Source organism: Myotis davidii, unplaced genomic scaffold, assembly GCF_000327345.1.
Source record: "Myotis davidii unplaced genomic scaffold, ASM32734v1 scaffold159, whole genome shotgun sequence".
Lineage (NCBI taxonomy): Eukaryota > Metazoa > Chordata > Mammalia > Chiroptera > Vespertilionidae > Myotis > Myotis davidii.
Window position 1 is genome coordinate 870704 of NW_006291231.1, and position 13109 is coordinate 883812.

The window sequence follows — 13109 nt, forward strand, 5'->3', positions numbered from 1 at the left end:
CTCCCCATGATGGCCAGGGACCAGCCCCAGCGGGGGGCTGCCCCCAGGCCAGTCTTGCTTTCCTACTCCCGGATGACCATGGCGACTCTCGAGCAGGGAAAGTTTGGGGCTGCCCGCAGGCCAGGCTTGCTTTCCTGCTCCTGGATCACCATGGCAACTGGGGAGCAATCAAAGTTTGAGGCTGCCTGCAGGCTAGGCTTGCTTTCCTGCTCCTGGATCCTCATGGCGACCGGGGAGAAGGCACAGCTGGGGGCTGCCTACAGGCCACACTTTTCTACTTACCAATGGCCAGATCACCACAGTGACTCAGGGCCCAGTGGCACTTTCCTGCTCTCCAATAGTCATAGGGTCCCGGCTGGGGGCAGGGCTTAGCAGTGCAGGGCTTTGGTGGCACGGGGGTCCCAGCTGGGGGCTCCGGCGGCACACAGGGGTCCCGGCTGGGGGCAGGGCTTATGCCCCGCTGCCCAGGGCTGCACATGGGGCCCAGGGCCTGGATGAGGGGCTGATGGCTATTTTCAGCTGCCCGCACCACCTTCAGGGTGGGGGTCCCCACTGGGGTGCCTGGCCAGTCTGGGTGAGGACCTGAGAGCTGTTTTCAGGCTGGAGGGCAACTTAAGCTCCCAGCCTCTCATTTTTTTCTTTTTTTTTTTTAATTCTGGGATTTATTTACCTTCTATAGCTGTCACTGGAGGTGAGAGCCGGCTCCAGCTCTGAGGGCTGAAAGCAGGTTTCTAGGTTTGTTTGGCTTCTATAATTGAAACTCTGTTGCCATCACTGCAACTCAAGGCTCTGAGCCCGCTGGCAGCTGAAAGCAGGTCTATGGAGCTTGTTTAGTTTCTTTAATTGCAACATTGTTTCTTAGAATGCAGCTCAGAGCCCAGCAGCGGCAGGCCAGGAATGTTGGCTCCTCAGTCTCTGGAGCAAGCAAGCCTCCTGTTCACTTCAGCTGCGTGGCTGTCGGCCGCCATCTTGGTTGGCAGTTAATTTGCATATCCTGCTGATTAGCCAATGGGAAGGGTGTCAGGGTTATGATCAATTTGCATGTTTCTCTTTTATTAGATAGGATTGTTCAGCTTTTGACATCTGCCTTAGTGAGCATTTCACTAGAGGAGTAAGTGGTCTGGAGAATTTCTTGACAGAAGACAAAAAAAAGAAAAGAAAAGAAAAGTCTTATTTCAGTATGAATCTGCCCGCTGTCTTCAGCGGCAGTTTTACAGACCTTGCAGTATGTGGAGGAAATGTTTGCTGCTGTGTTTTATATGTTTACAAATTTTAGAGAATATATTGAGTTATGGTGTATGGCTCCTCCAAGTTCTGACTTTTTCCTTCAGAATTATTTGTTCAGTAAATATTGAATGCTTTCTATTCTAGGGGCTGCAGAGGGAACAGAGGAACCAAATTCTCTGCTTTTGTGTTTCCATTCTGGTGGCAGGGAGACAGACATAGGGAGAAGAAATTCTGACACTGGAGGTAGTTGTAGGATAAGTGCTGTTATTTGGAGCATGGGAGAGTCAGAGTCTTAAAGGAGGGAGCAAACTGACTGGACCTCTGAGAGGAGATGCCTTCAAGGCAAAGGAGCAACCACTGCACAGGGCCTGCAGCAGGAGAATGCTGGTGTTGGAGACACAGCAACGAGGCTGAGGAGCAGGAGTGGAGTGAGGGGTAGGAGCGTGAGGAAAGGAGTCACAGAAGGAGCAACAACCCAGTTCACAAAGTGGTTCTCAACCCAGGCTGTACAGTAAAATCCCGTTTGGAACCTTAATATTGTTGTGATGCCTGCGTTGCTCCCAGAAACGGAGTCACTGGAGCCTCCGCATTTCTTAAAAGCTTTCTTGGAGCAAACAAAAGCTATGGAAAGGCAACCAATAAAAGGAAGTACTCCAAAAGGTAACAAACATAAACAAATACCCCAAACTATTAAGGGAAAGAAAAATCAAATTAAAACAATTATATAAGTATTACTTTACATCTAATAGACATTCAACAATTAGACTGGGTAATGTGCGGTGTTGGTCTCAGCGACCTCAAAAGTCCCTCTGTTCTGCTGGTGGAAGTATAGATCAGGACAGCCCTGCAGAGTTTGGACTGCGGTACTCAGATTAACTGTCAGCATATAGCCAGTTTCTTTTTTTAGTTTCTTTTTAGAGCAATTCTGTTTATATGGGTTGATACTTCATAGCTTTATCCTTCCTTAGAGGTTTTCCAAAGAATAAAGACTCATTCTGTTTCACAAATACCGTAATGGTTCACTGGACCCTTTTATAAGTGTGAAATTGCATGAAATGAAATGTTAGTGATATTATTTTTCTTTTGTTTTGAACCATTTTATTCGTCATTACTCATTAGTTATGCCCAATGATGCTAAAAACAAAGAATAAAATTATTAAAGTGGGAAATGATGGTGTCACCTAGAAGGATGATACAATAGTGAAATAAAATGTCACTGTTGCATCATTTTTCAATTTTCTTGTTGTGTTGCCCAAGGGAATTATTACATCACCTTTCAAGAAGGTGTAAAAGAAGACTGGAAACATTATATTTTGAGCCTTCTTTGAGCATTTATTGAACCAGTTGAAAAATTAGAAGTTTTCACTTTTTGGCCATAATGGCAAGAAGAAAATTGACAGTGGAAAACATTTTACAGTTGTTAGATGTGTCAGAAGAAGAATTCAACAGAGACCAGCATTCTAGTCTGGATTCTAAAGAGGTGAAATGGATCATATAAGCAAAATGCCAGGCTATGAGTCTTCAGAGGCTGATATCCTACATGGAATTTTTCACATTCAAGAATCAAAGAATGGGTGAACTATATGTTTCTATAAACAAAGGAAATGTGGTATTTTTGTCTCTTAGTCAGTAAGAAATTCAACATGCAGTATTTGCACAAGAACCTGAATCATCTCAGGTTCTTATTTCTCCCATATCCAAAATTTAATTGATAGATTCTTAGATAGACAAATAGTGAAGCCAAGTGTTTAGACAGGGTTATTGGAAGGAAATATGCCATGTAGAAATAGAGGAAATCATTGATGAATCTAATTGGTATTGATTCTTTGAAAGTGAAAATAGGTCCATTTGTGGAGCAAAGAAAACAGCTGCCCTCTCATCAACAAAATTATGAGCTGTCAAAGTTTTCAGAAATGTCTTTAGATATGTGTTTTAATGATGCAAGAATGAGCAGTTACGATAAGCTAGAACCTACTAGAGATGTGTTTGAAATGTCGAATCAGCTTTTACAAAATGAATACATTTTGGGTTCGTGCATGAGAGCTGACAGTTCATTGCATTCATAGGACCATTCAGGTATATATACTGTATCCTCAAAACCAAAACAAAATGTGAAATAAAAATTTGAGTTATTTAGGATTCAGTTATTATTAAAATTTCTAGTAAGGTTTTTTTACTATGCAAAAGATTGTTTTGTACTGAGGATGAAAATGAACCTTTTATACTAATGTACAAGAGCTTGAATTTCATCAGTTGAGTGATCTTTCTCTTAAAAGGAATTCTTACTACGTGAAGGGCAATTTTAAGCTCCTATGTTGCTCTGCAGACAACCGCGTGGGCAACTGCTACCTGAAGTTCGGTCCTCGAGGAGACGGAAGCCTGTCCTGCAACACCGAAATTGGGGTGGGCGTCAGTCGCTCCTCCTGCTGCTGCTCCCTAGGGAAGGCTTGGGGAAACCCCTGCGAGACATGCCCCCCTGTCAATAGCAGTGAGTATGGAGCTGAAGAAGAGGAAGGGAACAAACTCTGGTAGCTGAAAACTAGTTGCAATTTTATTCTTGTGCCGGGGATGGGAGAAATAGTGAGGGCCAAAATTTTACCTTTGGATTACCTTCAATGATTATGCTGAAACCAGCCAAGAGTATTTTATATAAAGCGAATTTGAATTCTCCTCTTCTTATTGTTTTTCATGATATGATAAAAAGAAAATAATTGTAACCACAATCCAATATGAATGGTGATAATATCAATTCTCCATGGTATCCATAAATTAGATCATTTCTGGTTCTTCTCAGAGGTTGTTCTAGTTCAGGTTCAGAGCTGTGTTGTATTCCTGAAGTCAATCCTATTATGCCTTAAGTTGAAACATGTGTTCTGATAGGGACATAGGTGAAACTTGTCAATTGTCAAGTCTGAGTTTTTATTTACTGGCCAAAAAAGTGGTGATATAAATTGTCTGCAAAGGAGTTTTTTCTTCAATTAAAAACAAATGATTTTTGTTATCCTGTCTATGTCACTTATGAAGTAATTATCTTATTTTGTGTAAAATGTAATATACTTTGAAATGTATTTGAAAAGGTACTAAGGAAACTGTAGATACCTCCCCTGTTCATTGTCTCAGCCACTTGGACACCGGTGTCAGATTTCTTCTTTTTCATTGTTTTGTAGCTGAATATTACACCTTGTGTCCTGGAGGTGAGGGCTTCAGACCTAACCCCATCACAATCATTTTAGAAGGTGAGTACAGCTCCACTATTCACCCAGTTGTAACCAAGGTCAAGCATTTACTTTAGAGAAAAGCTGGTTAAAAAAAAAGTTGTGGAGCAATCCCAACAAGATTATTTTGCAAAATTACAGACGGACAGTCAATTACCAGGATGCTAAATAACAACTTGAAGTCAGAAAGATATGACCCATTGCAGATCTTGTGTCTGTTCCACAGAGAAGCTGTCTTTACTGATATCCCCCAACTTTAATAATCCCCAACTTACTTTAAAACTTCTCAGAATATAGCAAAATTCCACAACAAAGCCAAGAATCTCCATGGTCAGAATAAACCTGCTGTCTAAGTGTGCATTCACGCAGGCACATGGAGTGTTGGGAAGCGTTAACAGAAACTCTTGTCCTTTGGGATGGTCTTTGTTGTAAGTGAGCTATCTCCCCTTGTGCAGACATTGATGAATGCCAGGAGTTACCAGGTCTCTGCCAGGGAGGAAACTGCATCAACACTTTCGGGAGCTTCCAGTGCGAGTGCCCACAGGGCTACTACCTCAGCGAGGAAACCCGCATCTGTGAAGGTGAGGTGAATCTGCACCTAAAAAACAGTCAGCGCTGTTTAGAACAAAATTCCTGATCAGGCCTGGGGAAAAGGTTCCATCCTCACATTCTATCCAAGTATCTGTTGAGACGGGTTCATAGCTTTTTTTCTTTTCATGTCAATGCTGCTAGATAAATAAATTCACAGCTCATTTGCAATAATTTACTATTGGTTTTCTCTGAGTAAATAGATTAATTAAATATAAATGGGGAAAACCAGAGTAGGGTGAAGATATTCAATATCAAATAAGTTATTAATGCAAATATTAATTAGGATTATAGGTGAGCTTGAATGAGACTATTAAGGTAATATTTTTCAGTAATTTTAATATGTTGGACTACACGTTGGACCATTATGAAGAAATTCAAAGGTGTTGCAGATACCTTTCTTGCTTCCATCCCCCACTTATCACTTGGCACCACAGTCATCCTTTTAGGGGGCCATCTCCTCACAGGACTGGGAGCTTCTTGAGGCAAGGTCTGTAGCTTACTTATCTTTGTAGCTATGAGTCCTGGCTTACAGGTAAATCTCAATGTTTATTGATGGTACCAATGAAGGCTTCTAAAGATGAACATTAAACTTGTAAACATCTCCATTATAACCTTTCTTTTGGAACATGTTAGATAAATACATCTGGAAGAAATATGATTTAGTAAGGAGAACAATCAGCAATTGCATGGCTTCTAGAATCTCTTAATGTGTACTAATTTGAAGGTTACTATGAACAGAAAGGCCCTCCTAACTGGATTCAGTTTAAAGTTGACACTAAAATTTAGTTTAAATGACATAAGAGGAAAGTACGCTTTAAAGCAATTCCATTTGAAGAATATGAAATTTCAATCAAAAAAATGCAGGTGCCATTGAAATTATTTTCTGCCACTTTGAAATAATTTCTTTTGATCATTTATATATTTTTAATATTGGGTTGTTTCTTTTAAAGAAAGATACATCGTATTTTGAAGTATTTTCAATGTAATTGCTTTAAATTCTGAATTTTATGAAAATATGATTTTGGGGAATCACCTTATGCTTTTGTTCAGTAGTTTAAATAATAAAGACTTGTGTGGAAATATCTTAATTAATGGATATTCTTGCCTACTCTAGATATTGATGAGTGTTTTGCACATCCTGGTGTGTGTGGGCCTGGGACCTGCTACAACACTCTGGGAAATTACACCTGCATTTGCCCACCTGAATACATGCAGGTCAACGGAGGCCACAACTGCATGGGTATGTAAAGGTCTCTGAGATTAATTAGGTCACAGTTGGTGACTCCCATGTAAGATGCTTATATCTCAGAATTATTGCATAAAATATGGAAATTAAATCTTTATGAACAGGTATTTCAAAGTCTTACAAACTTCTGGCTCTGTATCATGTTTTTGAACTTAGGCTGTGTAGTTACATTTTTTTTGTTACTCCTTAATGCAGTTATAAAATAAATAGGTCATGGAGCTGTAATGTACAGCACAGGCAATATAGTCAATGGCATTGTAATAACTTTGTATGGTGACCGATGGTTACTAAACATGGGATGATCACATCCTAAGGAATATCAATATAGAATCACTATGTTGTACACCTGAAACTAATATAACATTGTATATCAGCTATACTTTAGTGCTAAAAAGAAAAAAGAGATTGTTTCATTTTTTTAAAAATGAGTCTGAAGTAGAAAATTTCATCAAATGTTACAATTACATGTCTTTAAATAATTTTAATTTTTCATTTCTGTAAAGTGAACATTATTTTACAAATGAGAACATTTAAAATTTAATATGTAGTACTTTTTAAAATAAATACCTTTAAATGTAGAAACAAATATCTATTAACTTTGTTTCCCCCCAAAATTAGAAATGAAATCATCCCTTATTTAAAAACAGGAGAGATGTTAACCTATAAATGATTTATGTTCAACTTAAAGAATTATTTTAAGATACCCCTAAATGACTGAGAAACTCTTTAGAGTTGTGTTAATGGTGACAGTTTGGCATACCCAGGTGCGTAGGCTTCATTATTAGCTGCTTGCTGATATGATTGGTTGGCTTATCGTTTTTCTATATGTAGACATGAGAAAAAGCTTTTGCTACCGAAGCTATAATGGAACCACCTGTGAGAATGAGTTGCCTTTTAATGTGACAAAGAGGATGTGCTGCTGCACATACAACGTGGGAAAAGCCTGGAACAAACCTTGTGAACCTTGCCCAACACCAGGAACAGGTAAGCGCATAGCTCCTGCTTCTGCCGACGGCCAAATCAGTGGCACACGAATATAGATGGCAGGATAGTAAAAGCAAACATACTAAAACCAGACATGCTCAGTTCAGAAGCCCAAGTGGCCCTCTTTGGGATTGAAACGCTAAATTCTGATCTATCTGTTGAATAGGAGTCTGGATCCTGAAAACGAGCCCCATTGCTGGAGTTCATGTCTACAGCACTGGTCCGTTTAAATTCTTTATCTTATACCGTGTTGGTTAACTCTTCATTTATTCACTGAACAAATATTTATTGAATACCTACTTTGTGTCATTGGGCTAGACCTGAAAGATGTAATATTTTGATGAAAAACTTGTGGTGATTTAAACTCTACCAAGTGCCGTAAGGTGTTTGTGTTGCTTTTTTTTAGTTCAGTTTTGAAATATATGCAAAAAATGGATTTGAGCAAACTTTACAGAAAAGCAGCTTTTTGTCAAAATAATCTTTAGCATTTTCCCCCCCCTCAAACTTTCTGAAATTTTTAGGCAGAAAATAGAACTGATGTTACATGGTAAATGTTTTTTACAAGCACAGATTCTTTTGAAAGAAAATAGAGACAAGCAAAAAAATTATCTTTAAACTGTTGCCTATTTCAGTTTGTTTATTACCTGGAAAGTGTTCATTTTTAATAGTTTTAGATGCTAAGAGTTAGTTTATCCAATAGAACAAATGTAAAACAATGATTATGCATTTGTTACCAGATATTACTTAGAATATATGTATTGAAATGTTTTGTTGAATGTAATGGTGAAAAATTAATGAGACTTGATAAAAAGTGACACATGGAATCTTTTCTGGTGGCTAAAATTCAATGGGCAAATGGATTTTCTTAACCCTATCTTGCCATATTTGTGTTTTGAAAAATCTAATAGAAACGTTTTACAAGTCTCTAATTTAAAAACTCCATCAGTTAGAAATTGACAATTGGTTTGGGGAATGAAATAGCACTTTTTTTTTTTTTATAAAAGGAAGTAAAGAGCTTAGGTTTGGGAGAAGGTCTATGTTTAAATTAAAGTTCTGCCACTTATTGTCTGACCTAATATAGATTATTTATCCTTTCTGAAACTGACTCCTCACATATAAAATAGGACCAATAATTCAACAATGACAGTAATTAATTCATATGGTTATAAGGATGATTAAGCGAAGTGATATATATAAATTACAGTTCACAAGTTTCCAGGCAATTAGAAACCATCTGTTATGTGCTTCTCTATATCTTCTGGATGCATGGTGGATGAAATAGACAAAGAGACTGCCCTGATAGCACTTGGAGTATATAGTATGCTGTATATATTTTACCTGATACTCTTTCCAAGAGTTTTGCTCATGTGCGTAGCAGTGGGCATGGGTAGCAACCTGCTTCTTAAAAATTGGAATTTGTTTTAATTTCTATTAGTTTGGTGAATTATGTATAGGAATAACTCTTATATTCTCTATTTTATTTCAAGATTTATTGTTTTTGATGCCTCAGTTTTCACATTTTAACAAATAGACACTTAAGTTTTAAAAAAGACAAAATTTATGTCTCATATATTATTCATTATTGACCCACTTGACCACCACAGAATTATTTTTATGCCTATGCCTTGGTGCAATGAGTAATCCTTTTGAAAATTTGTACTCTACTCTGGTTTTTCAATCTATATAAATTGAATCATTTAGAGCCCCACATATCAAAAGAAAAATAATTTATATGGCCGTAACTGGTTTGGGTCAGTGGATAGAGCGTCGGCCTGCACACTGAAGGGTCCCAGGTTCGATTCTGGTCAAGGGCATGTACCTTGGTTGTGGGCACATCTCCAGTAGGTAGTGTGCAGGAGGCAGCTGATTGATGTTTCTCTCTCATCGATGTTTCTGACTCTCTCTCTCTCTCCCTTCCTCTCTGTAAAAAAAGTCAATAAAATATATTTTAAAAAATAATAATTTATGTGCCTAAAGTATATACTTTATCTTATAATGATTTATCTTCTAATATCAGCATTAAAAAGTTAACGATGACAATAACAATTAACAATAATAACAATAATGGTAAAGAATGCTTAGACCTACTCTTTGGATCTATGAGCAGGTATTGTTTGCAAATAAATATAATTGAAATTAAAATGTCTGGTTGTGAATAATATAAGATATTTGGCAGTGAAAGTGTTACTATGTAAAATGTTATTTTGAAGGAGTTTGAGAATTTTAAGAGTGAATTTGGTTTGTTTGTATTTTAAAGCTGACTTTAAAACCATATGTGGAAATATTCCTGGATTCACCTTTGACATTCACACAGGAAAAGCTGTCGGTGAGTTTTTACATATTATGCTCATTTTAATACATCTATGTAGCATTTTGTAAAATTCTATTGAATGTCTTTAAAGTTTGAGGTACCATAAAATGTAATAATCTGAATTCTGATATAATATAGGGAGACAAGGAAGAGATAGCACGTTTACAGAATCTAATCAAGTGCTAATAATGGTATTGTATCAACATAGTCTGTTGATTAAGTTATGATAGTTAAGTGGTTATCTCAAGATTTCATACATGTCAAGCAAGCTAAAATTGTAGTTTTCCTATTCATGAACATTACATTGCGGGATTCCAAATAACCCTCCCTATTTTAACTTTTAGTTGTTATTTTCATACATATATGTTTAAGTTTCTGTTGTATTTTTGCTGTATCTCTTCCTTCCTTTTAAATGTACTTTCTATTTCTCATTCTACTTTTCCTCAAAGATTATAAAAGTAATGTAATTTTAAGTCTCTATTAGCAATGCATATATACAAAAGTACATAAAATTAAGAAAACATAGCTTTCTTTATCATGGAACCTGAAGAGAAGGTGTGATTCCCCAGGAAGTTCATTTGCTACATTGACAGTAAAAGCACTTGGTATATTTGATCAGCTAACTTAAATTTTTCCATCACTGTTTAAAGGAAATAGTGTATTTTATAGTCTGTATGCTTTTATGAAGCACAAAGTCATTCATCCCAGTATAGAATTGATTTCTGTGACACTGAGTGAGTTTGCATCCCAGTGTACATATGGCATTATACAAGGTTCTGTGGTAAGTACATTAAGCAGAACGACATATATTTGATCAAATCTGTTCAATTTCAGACATTGATGAATGTAAAGAGATTCCAGGCATTTGTGCAAATGGTGTGTGCATCAACCAGATTGGCAGTTTCCGCTGCGAATGCCCTACTGGATTCAGTTACAATGATCTGCTCCTGGTCTGTGAAGGTAATCTCAATGATGTATGACCTTTATCCAAGTAAGTTTGGCAGACATAAATGGTGTAGACAGTTTATGATTTAGACAGCTTAGTCATTTTTTTACAGCTCCTTTCTCAGTGTGTAGAAGTTGATCACCAAATGGTTAAGTGAATGTAATACTAATGCAATAATGAAATCGTTGGTCTTCCAGATATTGATGAGTGCAGCAATGGTGATAATCTCTGCCAGCGAAACGCAGACTGCATTAATAGTCCTGGCAGTTACCGCTGCGAATGCGCTGCGGGTTTCAAGCTCTCACCCAACGGAGCCTGTGTGGGTAAGAAGGAGACTAATTTCATTCTCTAGCGCTGAGCACTGCATTCCTTAGATTTCCTACAATGAAAAGTTGTGTGTGCATTTCTATAAAAAAATATTTCCAAAAATAATTTGGATTTTCCTGGTAAATTCATTCATTAATATTGAACCTATTTCACCATACACATTAGGTTATTTTGTTCAGAAAAGAGGTCCCTGCCGAAACCAGTTTGGCTCAGTGGATGGAGCGTCGGCCTGCGGACTGAAGAGTCCCGGGTTCGATTCCGGTCAAGGGCATGTATCTTGGTTGCGGGCACATCCCCAGTGGGGAGTGTGCAGGAGGCAGCTGATCGATGTTTCTCTCTCATTGATGTTTCTAACTCTCTATCCCTCTTCCTTCCTCTCTGTGGAAAATCAATAAAATATATTTTTTAAAAAAAGAGGTCTCTTCAGTGGATTTTCCTAGGATTGGACCCAAAAATAAAATAGTATCCTCGAGATAGCAATCAACATATAAAAACTGCATGATTTTAAAAGAGAGAGTCTTGGATGCTTGAAAGCCTTGCTTTGTTTTGATTCAGCTGTTGTCATGGTTCATTTTCAGACTATCTTTAATAATTAATAACAGGTTATAGAAACATGCCTGTGAAAGAAATGAAGGAATCTTAATAAAAATCAGATACGTGTAACGTGTCTTATTTTTGTTTCAGATCGCAACGAATGTTTAGAAATTCCTAATGTTTGCAGTCATGGCCTGTGTGTTGATTTGCAAGGAAGTTACCAGTGCATCTGCCACAACGGCTTTAAGGCTTCTCAGGACCAGACCATGTGCATGGGTAAGAGGAGAACATTCGTTCCAGGGGTGAAATGGAGCTGAGCGTCGAGAAGAGATTACAGTTTGGTCACTTGCCAAATTAACATGTCTTTATAAGAAACAATCTTGCAAAAAGTTAACTATGCTAAACTGTTTATGGTTTCATTCAATATAAAATTTTCAAGCCAGGGACACACTGCTTACAAATGTTCCTTGGTTCAGTGTTCCAACCTTTTCCCCCAGATGTCTTTCACATGTTTAACCTGGGCTCTGGGACACTCGGGGTCATGTGGAAGTCAGTGCAGTACCAGCTGTCCTTCACCCTTTCTGGTACCACTCAAGAAAAGGGAGTAGTAAGAGTGACAGTATTGAAATGACTATAAAGACATGCACATACATACATGCATATATGCATACACTTTTTCCCAAAATCATTGAACACATGGGATTTATCTGCTTCGTTTGTGTTTTAACTCTTAAAGACATTTTTTAGAAGCAACAGAAGCCAATGTAATGATTAGTTAAGCAATAATGGTGTTTAGTAAGTAATTGCTGAGCTGTTGGTTAATAAGATTTCAAAAACAGATGGCTGGATGTCTTGGAACTCAGAGTAACTCTTTAAATCTGATGTCAGCCACTGGCCCTGGCTCTGCAGAAAGAGTTCTCCACGCTTTGAGCTTGAAGGAGGAAAATCAAATTATGACTTGACGGTTTATAATTAGCATGTTCTCAGTTTAGGAAAGCTAAAGTTGTGCATCTACTCTGGGTATTCAAGATACTATCTGTATGAAGAGTGAAGTCAGATTTCAGAACTGCAGAACTAGTGTATGGTACAGCTGCTGCACCGTGAGGACCACCAGGAAAATCTTCCTTCATTCATTGCCTCCTAAGGGCCCTGCTATGGACTTGTCCCTAGGAAACTTCTCCAGGAGATGGTTATTCAAAGGACAAACAGAATCTGGTCCTATTGGCAGGAACATTCTGAGAATGCTTGCTTATACATGCTTCTCCTGGCTGTGCTCTTAGAGAACAGGATTTTCTAAGAAAAAATATGAGATTTATGATTCAGAAATTCATATTGAGAAATCTGCCCTGAATCCTAACAATTCACCCAGGATAAAAGTCAGGTAAACTCCTTGGTAATACCTCTCTTAAACAACACTTCCTTCCTAAGGACCAGTATCTTTTTTGCACAGTAGAGGAGTCTCAGCAGGCTGAAATTCATAGTCCAGAAAATCGGGTCTCTTATATGAGAATGACCTTGTAAATATTCTCTTAATTTTATTGTTTTGAAAGCTAATGATACTGAGTTTTAATCAACTTCTTCAATTTGGGTTTCACGAATTCATAAACGCTAGGACCTAAAGTGTATCTTTGTTGTGCTGATTAGATTAAGGTTTACAGATGTCTGGAGGAGTGTTTAATAATGCTTAATAGAACAAAATTATTTTAGTGTTTCAAAAGATTAGTTTCC

General features: G+C 37.7%; 1 protein-coding gene across 1 annotated transcript in view; it reads left to right on the top strand.

Moving 5' to 3' along the window:
- The window catches only part of FBN2 (fibrillin 2), a 248313-nt gene that overhangs the window by 194251 nt on the left and 40953 nt on the right, over positions 1 to 13109 (top strand). Inside the window, exons 37-45 of the mRNA XM_006764368.2 lie at positions 3554 to 3715; positions 4395 to 4463; positions 4898 to 5023; positions 6148 to 6273; positions 7111 to 7263; positions 9521 to 9589; positions 10409 to 10534; positions 10718 to 10843; positions 11532 to 11657. Of these exons, the coding sequence (XP_006764431.1) occupies positions 3554 to 3715; positions 4395 to 4463; positions 4898 to 5023; positions 6148 to 6273; positions 7111 to 7263; positions 9521 to 9589; positions 10409 to 10534; positions 10718 to 10843; positions 11532 to 11657 (1083 nt within the window). The remainder of the gene's footprint in view (positions 1 to 3553; positions 3716 to 4394; positions 4464 to 4897; positions 5024 to 6147; positions 6274 to 7110; positions 7264 to 9520; positions 9590 to 10408; positions 10535 to 10717; positions 10844 to 11531; positions 11658 to 13109) is intronic.